Source organism: Nannobrachium achirus (genome assembly GCF_963921795.1).
Source record: "Nannobrachium achirus genome assembly, chromosome: 11".
Lineage (NCBI taxonomy): Eukaryota > Metazoa > Chordata > Actinopteri > Myctophiformes > Myctophidae > Nannobrachium > Nannobrachium achirus.
The window spans coordinates 14,511,454-14,530,952 of NC_137820.1; the positions used below are offsets into that span (position 1 = coordinate 14,511,454).

At 45.2% G+C, this 19,499-nt stretch overlaps 1 protein-coding gene across 1 annotated transcript in view; it reads right to left on the reverse strand.

Annotated features, from left to right (window-relative positions):
* Positions 1–19,499, reverse strand: part of grm3 (glutamate receptor, metabotropic 3) — a gene marked incomplete at its 3' end in the record, with an annotated part of 54,763 nt that overhangs the window by 16,764 nt on the left and 18,500 nt on the right. The window contains exon 5 of the mRNA XM_080736777.1: positions 284–526. Coding sequence (XP_080592903.1) covers positions 284–526 — 243 coding nt within the window. The remainder of the gene's footprint in view (positions 1–283; positions 527–19,499) is intronic.

A 19,499-nucleotide genomic window follows, 5' to 3' on the forward strand; every position in this document is an offset into this window, starting at 1 on the left:
TTCAGCACGCAACACCTGAGAGCAACCAAACATAAAATTACTCTCTTCTCCAATAGTCCCTCCCTAACGTTTTAGTCTAGTTTTTATTTTGTTGACAAAATTGTCAATATATTTAGTCTTAGTTTTAGTCACCACAGCTTTGTTTTTGTTTCGTTTTTATTTAGTTTTCGTCAGTGAAAAAAACACAGTCGACAAACATTTTTAGTCATAGTTTTAGTCGACGAAATCAACACTGGTGTGGTCGATGCCCTGCTCCTGAGCATCCGGTGAGTGGCCTTCTCACCTGCCTGCATCTTCTTCATCTCGTTGCGTGCGCAGGGGTCGCTGCACTGTGACGTGGGCAGCGCCTCCCGGGGCCAGTGGATCACGTCGGCGCTCAGGCTCAGAGTCTCCGCCCACTCGCCGATTGGCGCGTAGCCGTAGCGGTCGCCGGAGCGCTGGTAGCTGAAGATGTTGTAGCGGCCCAGGCCATCCCCCTGGGTGTCAAACTTCACCACCGTGTCAATGCCTGGGGGAGAGAAGGGGGCTGTCGATGGGGGGTGAGGGGTGAGGGGGGGAATTGAGAGAGAGATGAGAATGTATAACAACACAAAAACGAACCAAAACTATACTGTGTTGTGATGTATTTGACGATAGGATTTAATGATAAAAAGTTACGTTCATAATGAATAGTGATACGGTTAAAAAGATAAATACTATTTACAATTGAAAACATTTGGGAAACACATCATTTACTGCATGCTTGTTTATTGTTGCAGATTATTTGAGTTTTATTTGGAACAAACTTTATTTTGAAGAACAGGAAGTTGCTTTTCTGACTGACTGTGAGTGATAATTATAACCCTAAAAGACAGGCAAAATAGTCTTCTTGTTTCTCAGTGTTGTGATTGTGTAACCAACGAGACAAGAGGCCCACGTTAAAGCTGTCTAGTGTAAACCGTCAAGCCATATTCTGTACATTTTTTCTTTGCTTTGTATTTTTCTCCACTTGCAAGAAGTTCAGTAAACTTTGCTAAAACGTTTCTTTGGACTCAGCATTTCACCTTTTAAGAACTTTCACTATACTGACAGGAGCACTGATGTCTCTGTAATTCACACTAAAGGCAGTTAGAAAGTTGCAGCATTCAGAGACAATAATCTGTGGTCCGTTAAGCCTTTGTGGTCCACAGGAGACGTTGAATGGGGACATAATCACCACCAATGTTTCCATTACCAATGACCAGCCGCTCTGTGTTTGCTCAGGGGCTGTAAATACTCGCTATGCAGTGATATCTGCAATGTTCTGAGCTGCCTCGTTCCCCACAACCTCTGCAACCAACGCCCCCGGTCAAACGGGGACAAAACGCAAAGCTATACTAACTGAACGAGTTTATTATCAAATGCTGCATTAACGCGGCGCCCGTAAAGTCATGGAAGCGTGCAACGCAAATAGGACTGAATCCCTGAGCAGTGGTACGGATAATGTAGCCGCACGCAGATGGAATTAGCCGGTGGGTCTCCTTATACCGTGAGGGGAGGTAAACACACGGCTGAAAATGCCAAACTGGTTTGTACACAAGTTGTTATGAAGGGATTACAATCTGCCCCGGGGACGTAGGAGAACAGGAGAAGAGACTGTGAAATTGGCAGCGAGAGCCGAAGCCATAAAGACTCAACCAGAGGAAAGCAGCAGCAGCAGCAGGAGGCAGAAAAAAAAGGAAGAGGAAGAAGGTAAAAATAAATGGGCTTTGCGAAGCGCGGCGCATCAGCCTCGGACCTCTGACAACGCTGCTGACAGCTGGCCGTTTCTGAGGCGCTGACAGAGTGCATGTTACCGCCACGGCGCGGATCCCTGTCCTCGCAGCGGAGCAATCAGCTCTGCCACTGACACGCCGTACGGCGCCGCTGTGTTACACGCCCTCGCAGCCCCTGTCAAATGAGGATGCGACAGGGCATGTGTGTGTGTGTGTGCACATGGAGGGGGGGGGGGGGGGGGGGGAGAGGCCCTTGTCAGAGACTAACAAGGCCGTAGGGTGGCCATATTTTCAGCCGCTCAAACCGGGACGCGAACCACTGTTGCCTAAAACCGGGACCCTCAAAGCAATGCGCGCGTTACCGCGCACGCGCGTGCCCATTCTCTAACCCAGTGGTTCTCAATCTTTTTTGGCTGCAGTACTCCTTTACACTGATTTCCAAAGCCAAAAGTACCCCCTTCCACTGACTACAGCAACATTTACAACAAAAGTCCAGTTATAGGCCTACCATTACATTCAAAATAAAATAGCATAATGTTAAATAAATATTGCTTTCTATTCAATAACACTCACTACTAGTCAAGTAATTGATGTAATTTGGTTTAGAAATCTACAAATGAGCAGGTTCACACCATCTCTGTCAATGTTTTATCATTAACCATAACAGTAAAATACATGTTCCCATTTTCTAGTTTTTTTCACGGAACCCCACGTACTCCTATAGGGGTACAAGTACCCCCATTTGAGAAACACTGCTCGAACGCGTGTGCACGTGCACATACACACCGCAGGGTTGCATACAGGCAGTGAGTGATTGACAAACAGTCTTAGCGTTGAATTCAGACACGCAATGAATTTGTTCATGTTTTCTGATTGGTTAGGTGAGCATGTTTACATGAAAAGAACATGTTAAATGTCTATGCAACCACTGAAAACAGCTACTATTATTTAAATTCTGGCAAAAACCGGGACAATTTTGTAGTGAATGTTGAAAACCGGGACATGTTAGTGTTTTAGAGATATTCGTCGGGACACAGGGACACGCAGCTTGAAAATGGGACAGTCCCGGCCAAAACGGGACGTCTGGTAACCCTAAACAAGGGCCTTCAGTCTTTGGCGCACACAATAGCATTGATAATACGCTGCGTGTCTAACTTATGTGCCCGTGCCAGTGGGCTTCTAAACAAATCACACAGCTACGTCAGAAATTGTGAAAATAGCCGATCTACATGCTATTTTCACAATTAGGACTGTGTTATATAAAATGTAATTCCTCAACTCTTAGTGCTCGTCAGGGTGTGGGGAGGTCCCCAGTTAAAATATGATTATTTTGGGGGTCGCGGCCTGAAAAGGTTGAGGACCACTGTGTGTCTAAGAGAAAAAAGTCAGCAGCATTCAGGCTCATGCACAATAGATTTAGGCTGTGAAGTAAGTGATAGAGATACAGAAAATGTCGGGGGGGAGGTGGGGGGGGGGGGGGGGGGGGGTTAGTGTGTAAGGATGGCACAGAGCTCACTGGTGTCACAAAGCATCACTTGTCAGAGACTAACAAGGGCCTTCAGTCTTTGGGCGCACACAATGGCATTGATAATACTGCCGCGTGTCTACCTTATGTGCCCGTGCCGGTGGGCTTCTTCTTCTTCTAAACAAATCACACAGCCTAAGTCCTATTCCTCCTCCTAATCAGTAGACAGACACACACAGCTTGGGATCAACCCACAGGAGTCAGAGGAATACAAGGCCGCGGGAACACATCAGGATGATCTGTGTGTGTGTCTGCGTTGTACTGTATCTATGTGCACTTCTTTTTGTTGTACGTGTGGGTGAGACCTCTGTTGGTGTTTTGGTTCTGCAGTGTGACTGGTTTCAGGTATTGAGCTCCGAGCGCTGCGGGAGACTGCGCTGACAGGATACCAAAGCTCTGACCCCGCTGCGAAGTCTGTCTGTGTGTGTGTTTGTTTGTTTGTTGTTTGTATGTGTGTGTGTGTGTGTGTGCGCGCGGACGCGCGCACGCGCGCAACGCTGACAAGGGCTAAAGCTGTTCCATTGTTGTGAAGGCTCAATGAGTTGAGAGAAGAATGGCGTGTCAGGCTGCAGCGGAGGGGGTTAGGGTTTATGAAATCCATAAATCACACAGACAGCATAGCCCTCTATCTTTATCCTCCCTCTCTCCCTTTCTTTTCCCTCCCTCTAACACCCCCCCCCCCCATGCCCCCATCCCCCCATCCCCCACGTCTCAGTGTCAACTTTTCCTTGGGATTTTTGCGGCTAAACGTCTTTAAGTGACAGCGAAATGGATATGATTTCAATAAGGAGGAGCCGATAGTATCTTCAGACTGGGGGAGGAGATAAGAATTCATTACGCTGCAAGTTAGAAAGACAATAAAGTCGGGCTAATAAAACGGCGCAATAAGGCAAGTTGGGCTCTCCTCCTCCCCTCATAAACGCACACACACATACGTAGGTAGACGCGTAGACGCGCACGCGTGCGCGCGCACACACGCACGCACGCACACACACACACACACACACACACACACACACACACACACACACACTCACACAATCTCTCTCTCTCTCTCTCTCTCTCAAATGCACGCTTTGGCTAATTACCATAACTGCACCTTATTAGTACATTAGCTGTGTGTTGAAGGCTAATTAGCTATATGTGGTAATGATGTGTAATACGGAGCAATGAGATTGGTATTAGTCGGCAGCATGCGGGGGCCTTTGAGGGTGCCGTGTTGTCCTTCATTCCCTCTAATAGAGCCCGTCTGCAGAGCAACACACCCGGGAGATTGAGATCCCTCCAGTGGCGTCAGTTCAGAACAAGCTAAGGTATGGCAACATGACTGGTGTCTTGCACGCACGCCTTCGCGCGCGTGCAAGACACCAGTCTTGTTGCCATACCTTAGCAACAGGCATGATACATTTATTTTAAGAAGGACATTCTATTTTTCCCTCCGTTTCTACGGTTTCTTGGGCTGGATATGGCAGCCTGGAATGGTTGTTCAAGTGCAGCTAAACTTGGCATGATTAGTAAATGTGCCACAATTAACAATAATGCATTGCACCTGTGCAGCTGACCTGCGGAACCTGGGAATATACCATTTTGTCAAGTTGTGGAGAATTTTACTGTAATTTAACAACATAATAACCAGCACAGATAGACAAAGAGACATTCAAGGATTTATATTTAAAAGTAACTTTTATTTCCCCCCCCCCTGGACCCAGGGTATGGCAGCTGCATACCCTTGCCATACCCAATTGACACCCCTGGATCCCTCCCTCCTCCCTCCCTGCATGCCAGCTAACGGTGCTGCAAGAGACCTTGCGAGTCGGCACGCCTCGTCAAAGAAAAGTGTATGCTGCTGCAAGCTGGAGCTGACGAAGGCCATCCAAAGACCCTCTGGTGGCTGTGGAGACCTGCAGGCAGGCGGCGAGGGTCCTTGATGATGGATGCACGTCACTCACTTCACAATATGGCACCGAGTGCAGACGCCAAACAGGCGTGAAAAGTTAGGCTGTGAGGGAGCTGACGCTGACTGAATGGAGCTGTTTGTGCTTCACTGGCAAGAGCAGGAGGCGTCAATTGGGTATGGCAAGGGTATGCAGCTGCCATGGGGGGAAATAAAAGTTACTTTTAAATATACATCCATGAATGTCTCTTTGTCTATCTGTGCTGGTTACGTTGTTGAATTACAGTATTCTCCCCATTCTGACAGAATGGTATATTCACAGGTTCCGCAGGTCAGCTGCACAGGTGCAATGCATTATTGTTAATTGTGGCACGTCTACTACATGCCAAGTTTAGCTGCACTTTAACAACCGTTCCAGGCTGCCATATTGAGCCCAAGAAACCGTAGAAACCCGGGGAAAAAAATAAAATGTACTTCTTAAAATAAATTCATCATGCCTGTTGCTAATTAAGGTATGGCAACATGACTGGTGTCTTGCACGCACGCACCAGTCATGTTGCCATACCTTTTCACAACTTTTTTCTGACAGGGCACACTTCACTTTTCATAGCCAAAAGATCCCAGGGCACAATACGGTGTGCTTTTTGGCCAACATCTTACCAGTTTTTATATAGTTTGTTGATTACTTTAGATGCAGTAGTCTTTTTTATTTCTTGGGGTATTAAAAGGGTCTTATAAGTCCTTACATTGTGACTTCACTGTCAACTGGGGACCCCCCAAAATCATTTGGGGACCTCCCTGGATCCCCCCAGTTCCTTTTGACATTTTAAAGGGAACAGCAAAGCATCTCAAAGGGCACACCAAAGGTCTGCGCTAAGAGAACAAAGTTGGTAGCATTCAGACTCATGCGCAGTAGATTTAGGCTATGAAGTAGGTGATAGAGATACAGAAAATGTTTGGGCAGAGTACAGTATGTGTTACTTGTAACTGCTGATTCCACTGTCTCAGTCTAGAAAGTGATTCTATCATCTGTCACCCTATGTGTCTTTCTCAAGCTTACAGTATCTCTCTATACTTCGCTGAATGGATGTAAAACAGGTGGTTGCATCATCTGTGGAATAATATTTGGTGACTTGACACCAAAAGACAGCTTGTGGGATCTCTCTATACTGACACTGCTTTAAAGGTTTTTAATCTTTTTCTTGTTTTTTGGTCTTCCCAGTGTCTCTTCCAGCCCCCCAAAAAACCCATTCATTAACTCTAAGCCTTGCCTTTCATTTCAGTGATTTTCTGAATCGGGTGTCTGAACGGTACTCTTTTGAAATCTGCCCTCAGTCTAAGTCACATTGGGCTCATTTCCTATTGCCCCCCCCCCCCCCCCTAAAATTGGGACAATACAGGGAAGATTAGCATGGAGCCTTGCTAATGGTACCATGCTAATCATCTCTGTGTCGTTCCAAATGTAGCACAAAGACAGCGCCCCGTTGCCAACAAAGGGCATTTTGGTATTGCATCTGAAACGGCTTGGAATTAGAGACAGACAGAACATGACATTTCAATATCCGTGTGGTTGTTTAGGCTAAAACCTGTATAAAACCAATATTTATATACAATTTATATTTTTAAAAGCATGGTGTGGCCCCTTTAAGCACACGCAGGCAAACGGACGTGTGCGCATGTGTATGTGTGTGCATGTGTGTGTGTGAGTGAGTGTGTGTGTGCATGAGTGTGTGTGTGTGTGTGTGTGTGTGTGTGTGTGTGTGTGTGTGTGTGTGTGTGTGTGTGCGTGTGTGTGTGTGTGTGTGTGTGTGTGTGTGTGTGTGTGTGTGTGTGTGTGTGTGTGTGTGTGTGTGTGTACGTAAGCCCTGAAACAACATTAGTTCTATGTGACCCTATCCACGGGATAACTCCCTACTGTAGTACAGCTGCTGTCTGCGTCCGCTGCCTTCAGCATGTCTCACATCTCCTGACTCTGAGTCACTGTCCATGGCCTGGAGCTGGCCTTCACCAAAAGTTGAATGTTGTTTTCGCGCCATCGCACTAACACTCAAATAAAGGCTCAACAGTCTCCTCGAATCATCTCACGGCAGTCTCTCCTCTGCACGTTGGGTAAATGGAGTGTCCTACAACAGTGGTATTCAACCTTTTCAGGAGCAAGAGCCGTTCAGGCCGCGACCCTCCAAATACCGGTAATCATATTTTAACTGGGGACCCCCCCCCACCCTGACGAGCACTAAGAGTTGAGGCATTACATTTTGTATAACACGGCTCTATTGTGAAAATAGCCGATCTACATGCTCACAACGCCTCGCAAAGCGATCGTAGTGAGCATGTAGATGGGCTATTTTCAGAATTTCTGCCTCGATATTTGACAGTTTGGCCAATGTTTAATTAACATTAAGGCTGATTAAAAAAGTCCTTAAATTGTCACTTTAGACATGTGCAGATAACCCTCTATACACTTACTGTTGAGTGAGAAAACAATGTTGCACATTAAGGTAATCATCTTGGGACCCCCAAAAATAATTTGGGCACCCCCCTGGTCCATGCGGGCAAAATTCCTTGATTTTATGATGAAATATGCAGGGGTTTATGTGATTTTATGCAGTGAAATATGCGGGTAGTTCTGAAATATGTAGGTGGAAATATGCGATTATGCGGCCTTTTTGAAAACATGTGACCCCCCCGCATAATCTGTGGCATTGGGAAATTCTGCGATCGCATAATTGCATTTTTCTGGAGGTTCTATTATAAGCCTGCCAACTGTGAACAAAAAAGGACTAAATTCAAAATGATTCATTACATTGATTGTGTACCTAAATCCCAATCTGGAGTCTTCTTCACAGAGCTGTTTAAATGGTATGCCTGGCTGTAAATCAAACAGTTGGAGCCAGGAAAACAAACAAACAGTAACAAGGCAACAATAAAGGTATAGGTGGGAGGACACTGATTAAAGTATGATGCCACTGTTCCCGCGTACCTTGTAAAATGGTAAATGGTGCATTTATATAGCGCTTTTATCCAAAGCGCTTTACAGAGATTGTGCATTACATTCACCCATACATTCATACACCGGTGGCGGAGGAAACCATGCAAGGCACCAACCTACTCACCGGGAGCAATTAGGGGTTCAGAGTCTTGCCCAAGGACCCTTTGACATTAACTGAGGGGGAGCCCGGATTCGAATTGGGAACCCATCGGGAACCCTTCGTGCTCTAATAACGGTTTCTCTACCCCTGAGCTATGCCGCCCCCACACATTGTAAGACACATTGTAAGATGTGTACACACGCAGACGAGCGCACACCGCTAACTCAAGAAAATCTTTATTGCTCAAGATTAATTAAAAGTAGGGTGAAAACATTCATTCAGAATCTGAGAGATTAATTAATGTTCTAGGCCATTTTGGGCAAAAGCAACGCCACAAGGGAGACTTAGGGGGGAGGGGGCGGGCTTTGGGGTGTGAAGAAAGGGGTTTACTCAACATAATGAGTCTATCCCCTTTTAATCCAGCCAAAAGAAAGACCAATGAGAAAAAAAAAAACTGTGGACATTATTGAACACTATTCATATTTGTATATTTCTGGACAGAATGATAAAAAGAAATAAAAAGAAACAGGGCCTTGCAGAGACAACGAGAGGCAGAGTGAGATGACATGATGTAGTGAGATGAGCACAGGTGTGGCTGAGTGACAGCTAAACAAACAGCTGTCTGTTGATTGATCAATGGCCGGGGAATAGAGAGGTCTGTATTTACCAACGTCAGTTCACTGCTTTCATCTTAATACACACACACGCACGCACGCACGCACGCACGCACGCACGCGCACACACACACACCATCATTCACCATTCAAACAAATCTACACGTGCATGCACGTGCAGTGGTGCACCCATGAACTCACACAGATGCGTGTGTCATACTCAAAGATTCAAGCACATACCTAAATGTACACACACATGCACACACACGCTCGCACACACACACACACACACACACACACACACACACACACACACACACACACACACACACACACACACACACACACACACACACACACACGGCATGAGAAAACATGCATTTACATTGCCAAAGCAAGAGTCAAAATATAATAAAAACTGTTATAAATACAGTTGGAGGGGGTACAGCCAGTGGCGGTTTGTACCTATATTGCGCCCTAGGCGAGGTAGTATAGCGCCGCCCTATGGCCGCGCAAAGCGCGTCCGGAAAAATCGTGTTTTTGTGGGCAAATTATGCATTTTTTTAAGTTAAAAGCGGTTCGGTTCTACACGGCGGCAGAACCATTTTGGGCTTAATATAATAGGGTTTATAAAAGCATGATCTGACTGTCTTAGTCTTACCTTGGGCTGGTCAGGAGAAATATGGTTCTTTCACAGTCACGCACAGTGAGACAAGACTATAGAGTTCCTATATCCTGGCTGATAGAGGTCTGTGTTTTGTAGAGGAAAGTCAGGAACAAAATGATCCTCTCCATGAGATGTTTCAGGGCAAGCAGCTATATTATAATATCTAGTCATGTCCATAGTAGTGAAAAACTCGAACTCCATGCTTTCTTTTTAACAGATGTTCTCTCAACATATTTTCAATTTCAATACTGGCGCGTGGATATGACATCACATCCCCTGAGGAGGGGGAGTGGAGTTGCCTGGAGCTGCCAGCCTCTATCACTACCACCAGGGGATGTTGTTGTATTCGGTCTGGTTTAACCAGGCAAGGAGTGGAGTTGATCGTTTGCAGGGCCGTCACTCTACTTTTCTTTTTCTTTTTCTTCTTCATGCGCCCCCTCAAAGTGGCGCCCTGGGCGAGTGCCCCGCTAGCCCCCCCTGCAGGCCGCCTCTGGGTACAGCATTGTGTAAACAGATAGAGCTATGGCCCATTTTGTCGTTGTTTATAGCTTTTTGTAACAAATAGCAGCAATCCTTTGCAGCTGCTTTGGGACAAAAAGCTACATTTTTCCTCAAAACGATTTTAAGTAGATTTAAAATGTGGCAGCTCTGTTTATACAGTTTGTGCAGTAGGTCTAGAGGTCACTCAATGGTTTGTAGTCCTTAGGCTGGTTGTATTCCATTCTCAAGCCTTCTTTTATCACAACAGTTCACAAATATTGCTGCTGTGTTCACACATTGTTATATTTATCCCAGTAGATATTAGGCCTGTCCTCTAAAAATCGACGAATCGACGCGTCGCTTTAAGCCCCGGGAATCGACGCCAATTGTTTGAGTCGAGGAGTCGAAAATATATATTTTTTTATATCACCAGTTAGCCTACTACTGCGGTGCACTGCTGGACTGGTGTCATGTACTTCCAATTGAGAGATGTAGCAATTGGCGAACAGTTATTTATTGTCTCGCACCAGCGTAGGGGTGAAAGTGAGACGGAACGGCCAGAACCGCCGCTTCGTTAAAACATTCGGAGCCGGGACGGTGTTACGTTAAGAGGAGGAAGCACGCTGTCAAAATCCCATATTAAATAACCTGCCACAGCACAAACGCACGTCCACAAAGTAATTAAACAATCTACTAAAGTCAAATTAACATACACAAGTGTAGGCTACTAGTTACATTTTCTAATTAAAGTGCTTCTGAATTGTTCCAGTGTTGTAAGTAATCCATGATGATGTTTGTTTCGCTGTGTTTGCGTCCATGACATGTCCACACTGAGGGAGGGCTCTAGCTGGGAGCTGTGCCTCCCGCTGTTTATGATCCGTTTCTGAAGTGAATCCGTTCTCGACACTGACTCATTACTCTGTCAGTGATCGGTGTCCCGCGACTGCGGACTGGATCCCATTGTTCATTTAAAAGAGCCGTTCAAGAGAGCGGAATCGTTCGCGAATGTCTCATCTCTACTGCACGGAAGTGCACGCTGTCGAGACGGGGCAGAGTTGAACAGCGGAGATGTTTTATTTGTTTTGACGGTGTGTTGTACATTGCTATGCAGATAATGTTTGTGCTCGCGCACCGATATCACCGAAAACACCGTGTATTCAATTCATCTTAATGTATTATTGTGTTATGTTGATGTGGACGTTTAAAGCAACACTTTTTTTTTCTTTTTTTTTTACACAAAGTAGACTATAAAACAATTCGTCGACGCGTCGGAATGAAACCCTCGACTCGACAGCCCTAGTAGATATAGGAGTTTTTTGTCGTTGGTCATGTTTTCAATCTCACTTTGGGTGTGTCTAATCTGTGGGAAGCAAGTGTCTCTGATGTCTTGGTATAGTGGGCAGGTGGTTAGAAAGTGTAGTTCTGTTTCCACCACATTTTGTGTGCAGTGGGTGCATAGTCTGTCTTCCCTTGGGAGTAGGGTCTGTCTGTGGCAGCCTTTCTCTATTGGCTGTGATTGCTGAGTCTGTAGTTTTGGGTCATTCATTGTGCTCAGGTATTCTGCCAATGTATATTCTCTTTTTAGTGCTAGATAGCATTCATTCCATTTTGCTTTGGTTTTGGGTTGTCTCTTTCCAGAATGTCAGCTATCTTTCTTTTTCTTTTGTTATAATCTGGTTTTGTCCAATGGGTTTTCCGTCTGGTAGTTGTGCTTGCATGCGTTTGTGCCCCGAGACCCCGGGCTGGCTGACTGAGGGGGCCTCCCCGTAGTAGGTCAAACACACATCATGCACACCCCTACGTGCACACTTTACAGAGGAGGTAACATTTAAACAGGACATGACAGTTTGGTGTGACATGACAAGCCTTTCAGGAACACGTCCTGCCCTCCTTCCGTAGGCTGACAACCACACACATCTGTGTCCCACTGCAGCCTCCCTTATACTCTGTCGTACCACGGTAGGGGTGTAATGATACATTTTAATAGCGAAACGATACGCATCACGATACACTCAATTACTCAAGCTGGAGTAATGAGCCTACTCCATTTCAAGGGGTGTATTCTAAATCTAAACCCTAATAAATACATTAATGCCTATATATTTAACCCACATAAATATATGGCAAATCTCTATGAACTACAAATAACTACTAAAATAATGATTCTATATCCTTCACACTATTCTACAACATACCTATTAGCAATTGCTGATTATGGTCCAGCCCAATCTACTGAAACACATAACAGGTTATGTTAAGCATTCAATCAAAACTCAACAAAAACACACACGCACGCACGCACGCACGCACGCACGCACGCACGCACGCACGCACACACACACACACACACACACACACACACACACACACACACACACACATATATTGCACTCTCCACATTGCACTAAGGTAAACTGTGCAAATGTCATTCAATAAATAAAGGTTATGTGTAAACATTAATAACAGAGGACCTCTCTCTGTTACACGCACACTCACACTCACACTCACTCACACACACACATCGCATCTGCTATATTCATTGTTCCTGCAGCCAGGGCCACTGTTACCCTGAGACTGAGGCGCTGTCTGGGTCGCCGAGCCACGGGCCACAGCGGAGAGACGGAGCAGAGCGTTGGGAGAGAAGAGGACGGAGGGCAGAGGAAGAGGAGGAAGAGGAGGACGAGCAGGACAGATGACAGGAAACAATGGGACAGAGGGAGCACACGAAGAGGAGAGGTGAGGTAGCCAAGACAGCCAAGGAGAGAAGAGATAGAAGAGACAAAAGGAGCAATAACAGGTCTGCTTGCGTGGGAGGGGAGGAGGGGGGACTTATAGGCGAAGGTGGAGGTGTGAAGGGGCTGTGGGTGGCAGGGGGAAAGAGAGACAAGATAAGGGGCGAGAGAAAGGAGGAACGTGACATGGGGGAAAAGGGGGGTGGTTAACGACCAGGGGGAAGAGGGAGAGGGGCAATAGCAGGGAGAGAGAGAGGAAAAGAAAGCCACGTACAGCAGTGACAGCAGTGGAGATGCACAGTTGAAAAAGTAGAGGTGGAAAAAGTACTCAGATGTTTTACTTAAAGGGGAACTAGGCAAGTCTGTGTGTATACAAACACATTCTCCCCTCCTCCTCCCCTCTATGACAGGCATCAAAGAGGCGGTTGTCTTTGATGCTTTCATTGATAAGAGAGATCACTAACGAGCACTTGACGCTTTTACGGCCCAATCAATTACCTCAGTTCACAACCCCTTTGAAGTTTAAGAGCTCTGGCCAGCTCCCCCCTGACAAAAACGTCCCTCCAAGGTATGAATGTCAACATAAACAGTGGAATGTCAACATAAACAGTGGAATGTCAACATAAACAGTGGAACAAAATCAAAATACAGCCAGAGGGATGTGTCTTTCTGCAAGGAAACACCGCAGCACAACAATATAGTGGCCGATAGAGGGAAATTACTTTTACTAAAATATTCATATATAAAAGTTACATAGTTTCCCTTTAAGTAAAATAGTATCAATACTGCTGTGTAGAAATACTTTGTTACAAGTAAAAGTCCGGAATAAAAAATGTACTTAAGAAAGTACAAAAGTATTGGCATCAGAATATACTTAAAGTGCCAAAAGTACTAATTATGCAGAATGTCCCATTTCAAGTTTTCAAATGTATAAAATCTTTTGAAAAGAAGATCGGCTATTTTCGGGAATCGAACTGGCAACACGCTGTCAGGCATCAGAGCCCATGTGGTAAGCACCTGGACCAGTAGGCCAGCGGGCACCCCATGATGATCACTTGTTAAGTTAACATTTATATTAGTATAGTTTTTGAAACCAAAGATCCCCCGGGTCAAAATGACCGGCAAACAGCATTAGAGCATTCAGGTGGAAACTTCTACCTTCTTTTTTCAAATGAAAATGTAAAACGGGTCAAAGTGACCCAAACAGAACTTAAGGGTTTTTAATTCATTTGTGATTAATATTCTCCATTGACTTGAATGGGAAAATGCTAACATTTTACTTTTCCCAAATATGGAGATGACTGACATCATAGATTTCTGACTTCATAGACCACATGAGACTGACACGGTGTGTCCATATATGGGCATTCCAAGATATTTACTTTACACCATTGTGAAAAAGGAACCCTGAGATGAATCAGTAGAGAGGAGAAAGGAGAAGAGAGGAGATGAGGTGAAAGGAGAGGAGAAGAGGAGAGGAGCAGGCACATGCACACATAGACAGCAAAGGGGGCTTGAGACCCTGCCCTTTTATTTAAAAAAGTGCCCTCTCATGAATGCAGTTTTTACTATTGTGGAAGAAACACAAATTCAAGATAATTTTCTTGTCCAAACTCATTAGATAGATAGATACCTTTATTATTCACTTGATTCTCATTATTCACTTGATTATGTTTTGTGTGGTATCAAGTGCCGAAAATAGCCGACCTCCAAGCTTGGAGGTCTGCTATTTTTGATATTTCCACCAAAAGCCCCTGCCTCCCTAACCTTCTCTGCACGTCCCTGGAGAGGAGAGAGGAGAGTAAAGGATGAGTATGGGAAGAGACAGGTGTGAGTGAGAGAGAGGTGATAGCTAGGGTAGAGAAATGGCCTTGTGAAGCCTGAGTGGGATGTAATGTTTTTGAACAGAGAGAGAGAGAGAGAGAGAGAGAGAGAGAGAGAGAGAGAGAGAGAGAGAGAGAGAGAGAGAGAGAGAGAGAGCTGAGAAAGACAGTGATATGTAGAAATTGTGCAAATGAGAGCGGGACAGATAGTGAGAAATAGAGACAGAGAGACAGAGAGAGAGAGAGAGAGAGAGAGAGAGAGAGAGAGAGAGAGAGAGAGAGAGAGAGAGAGAGAGAGAGAGAGAGAGAGAGAGACAGAAAGAGAGAGAGAGATACAGACTGAATGAGTGAAGGTTGTTCTCTACCATCTAAACATTGCAGTAAGCTCTCGGCTCAATATGGCCCTGAAGGCAGACCGCCTCTGCTAACACAGACATAACACGCGCGCTTGCACGTACGCACACACACACATGTACACATCATGCACATACACATACACACAGTTTTCTGTTCAAATAGTGGTGATAGATGTGATATTCCCCTTTCTCTGCTCTTTTGTGTTTGTGTGTGTGTGTGTGTGTGTGTGTGTGTGTGTGTGTGTGTGTGTGTGTGTGTGTGTGTGTGTGTGCGTGTGCGCGCACGTGCGCGTGTGTGCGTGTGTCTCCTGAGCTGCAGAAGAGAGAGGTGGGTGGTTGTTAGTTGAATGATGGCTTTGAAAAGTGTGTGGGTCGGGGGCGTCTGCGATATCACTGGCAAGAAAAAAAATTCTAACGTTTCAAGCTGTCTTCGCGCAAAAACACAAGTTGTACATGTACATAATACTGTATGTGTGTGTGCATGCATGTGTGCATCCGCATGCCTTCTAAATGGCCAGCAAGACCTTGTAGTTGTGTGTGTGTGTGTGTGTGTGTGTGCGTGCGTGCAACAGTGTGTGCGTGTGTATATGTGCATGCACATGTGTGTGTGCGCGTGTGCGTGCGTGTCGGGTGTGTTTGTTTAGTTGGCAGACAGCAGCTCCCATATTCTACGGGATCGGTCTGACATTGGCAATGGTGTCAGCTTCATTACCATAGCAACAGCATGGAGCATTGTGAAACCCTGCGTGCTCCCCCTGCCCGCGCGCTCACACCATGCTCGCACACACACACACTCACGCACGCACGCACGCACGCACGCACGCACGCACGCACACACACACACACACACACACACACACACACACACACACACACACACACACACACACACACACACACACACACACACACACACACACACACACACACACACACACGCCGTCAAACTACACACAGGTAAAAAAGGAAACACTAACAGGGGAGTGTTTTGCTCACTGGAAAGTTGGGCAGAGGAAAACACAGGCAGATGAGCGGGAGAGAGAGAGAGAGAGAGAGAGAGAGAGAGAGAGAGAGAGAGAGAGAGAGAGAGAGAGAGAGAGAGACGGGAGATAATATGTTATGCTGGCAATTACTGTATCTAGCTATTGCCAACATCCAACTTTGATGTAGACTACTAGAGCATTGTGAATGTGCGTGTGTGCGTGCGTGCGTGCGTGAGAGAAACAAAGAGAGACTACAGGCTATAGAGTGAGAGTAAAAGCGTTGCTGTAGGTTTTGCTGTCTGCCTGGTTGGGTCTGTCAGCACTGCAGATGGGAGACGATGCAGTATTTATATAGCCTCCGTTACAACCTCGCCTCACCTCGCCATATCACGGATTTGGAAGAAAAAAGAATAAATGGATTGCGTACAATTATATCAGCGCACCCCGTGACCCCGGCGCAACCCTGGCGCCAGTCCAGGTCAGCGGTAATTTACCCCATTTAGGGCCTAGAATTGTTTAATGCTTTAACTATTGAAAAATAGCAGATATACAAGCTCGCAGCGCGGCACCGAGTGCCGCGCTGCGAGCTTGTAGATCTGCTATTTTTGGAAAAGTCGTGAAAACGTGTGCAAATCTGTGAATATATGTATTTTTAAAGCGAACATTTGTAACTAAAATATTGCTTCTGGGGGGTCCCTGGAACTAAATATTTTGAGATGGTGGTCTGTGGCCAAATACATATCATTTTTGGGGTCCTTGACATGAAAAGGTTTGAGCACCACTGACATAGAAACATAATATATATATATATTTTTTTCACGATTAGGGTCACGATAAAAAAAAAATAGCAGATCTACAAGCTCGCAGTGTGAGCTTGTATATCTGCTATTTTTTAATAGTTAAAGCATAAAACATTGCGTGATAATGCGTTCCCGGTCTAAATAGGTTAAAACACCCATGGATGCCTGATTGCCTGGCAGTACCACGCAGCACCGTTGGCATCCTCGTCGTTCAGGCTTCCCCCCTGCACTGATCCTTCCCTAATTGCCTTCATCACATTTCAGCACTGCTGTTTTTGGTTTCCATTCCTCGTGTTTCGTTTTTCCGATCGTCTGGAGCTCTGCTGAAGTGAGGAACGTTGGCTTTCTATTAGCGCAGTGTCAAGCAGTCATATCAGGGACGTGCTGGGCCCCTGATTCAGCCCGGGGAAAAGAGTCGGAGAGGCCCTCATTGCGCGCTATAGAGAGAGATCTCTCTCTATAGCGCTGCTGCTACTCAAAGATTTGCCATTTCAAGTGACAAGCCAGTGGGCCAATTACTGTATGAGTTATATTTCGTCGTTGTCGGGTGGAAACCTTGTATGTCCAAAAGCGTTTGTTTTGTATTTATCGTTTTAAAAATGATTTAAACTAGTGAAAACAGCCGATCTACAAGCACACAACGCCTCGCTCTGCGAGGCGTTGTGTGCTTGTAGATCTGCTGTTTTCACTACTTTTGTGCAACGGCCTTGTATGATGAAGCAGGGCTTTACTTAGCGAAAAAATTTATCAATTTCAAACTTGGAGATACAAGGTTTCTGCCCGACAGTGGACCGGCCCGGGAATGAAACGGCCGTTCGGGAGTTGTCCCGCTTTTCCCAATGGCCAGCACGTCCCTGAGTCATATGGAGCACCAAGATGAGGGGAGAGCATGCAGGAGAGTACATACAAGGAGACAGCCATACTTGAGACCTTCTCCTCTCTTCTCTTCAACTCTCCATCTTTTACAACCCTCTCTGTCCACACTCTGTAAAGGGACCAGGGGTGTCGCACCAAATTCTGGGCCCTGGGTACAAGGATTCACTGCTAGTGGCCCCCCATTTAACCCATTTAGACTGGGAACGCATTATTACGCATTATTTTAACTATTGAAAAAAAAAAATAGCAAATATACAAGAGCGTGTAGATCTGCTATTTTTGATAAATTGTGAAAATTTGTGCAAGTCTGAATATTTCAAATCCTTCTAAGGTTTTTTGAAAAAAACCTATGTTTCTATGTCAGTGGTGCTCAAACTTCTTCATGTGAAGGACCCCCAAAATGATATGTATTTGTCCACGGAACCCCATCTCAAAATATTTAGTTCCAGGGACCTCCAGGAGCAAAATCGTAAAAGTTCTCTTAAAAAATACATATATTCAAAGATTTGCACACATTTTCACAACTTTTCAAAAATAGTAGATCTACAAGCTTGCAGCGCGGCACTCAGTGCCGCGCTGCAAGTTGTGAGCTTGTATATCTGCTATTTTTCAATAGCTAAAGTATAAAATAACTCCAGGCCCCTCCACCTTGGGCCCTAGTAACTCAGTCCCACTTTTCCCCCCCTTGTGACGCCCCTGTAAGGGAGTGCTTATCCTCGGTGCAAACTATAGATGCCGTGCCTGCACCCCTCACCCCTCGCCGCCCTGCTAACCTCCCTCCCCCCTCTCTCCCTCCCTGTAAGAAAGCAGCGCTTTGAGCCCTTTGATTCGTGGCAGAAATGAAGACTTTCAGAAGAAGAATTTCAAAGAGAATCCTCTTCTTCTGCTGCCGTCTCACTGCCTCAGCACTCCCTCTATCCCTTTCACATTCACACTCTCTATCTGACTTCATCCCCCGCCAACACGTAAAGCTCTGCCATCTCCTTCTCTTTAAAGAGGTGGTGCCATGATTTTCCCCCCTCTAAAACATGATTATCAGGTATTATGATTATACTAGGATGAAGATCTTTTCCAAAAAAGTATACAGAAAGAGTTAAAATTGGGTTTTTATGTGGCCACACCCCCAGTTAATTAAGTATGCATGGATGTCATGGTGGGTGGTGACCCAGCTGAAGTTAGCCACACCCCACAGTGTTGGGTGAATGGTAATTAGGGGAGGAGTTGATTCTGTGATGTAAAAGTATCTGTGTTTTTTAACTGACACTTTTGACCACAAGGTGGCAGCCTCCAAGAGAAAACAAACAAATACCAAGAGAATACATAATTACTCATAAAAACCACACCAGGGGGTCTAATGAAGTACTTTCAACCTCCTAGACACATGAAAAACAGAAAAAGTACAAAACTATGGCACCACCTCTTTAAAGGAATTATATGTAACTTTAAGACTATTACAAAATATATATGTAAATACATTTTTATCATTCCCTTCATCATTAACTATATTATTGTGCCGGGGTGTTTCCTTGCAGAAAGGCACATCCCCTGGCTGTATTTCTGTTCTGTTCCACTCTTTATGTTGACATTACGTAAAAGTCAACAGAAACAGTGGAGGGACGTTTTTGTCAGGGGGAGCTCAGACAGAGCTCTTAACTCATTGAGTGCCTATCCCGAATTAGTTCGGGATATATTATCGCATCCCAGAGTGCCTATCCCGAACTAGTTCGGGATATAAAAAAAAAGAAAAAAAAAAAAAATTAAAAATTTTTTTTTTGAATTTTTTTTTTTGGACCCCATCAAATCTAGTGAACATGATTTCAATCGCGATTTTGCATGTTCCACCCCCATACAACCCCATCTAACATACAGGGCAGCCATGTTTGTTTACATAACATGTAAAACATAATGGCGATTATCTCAAGAATGC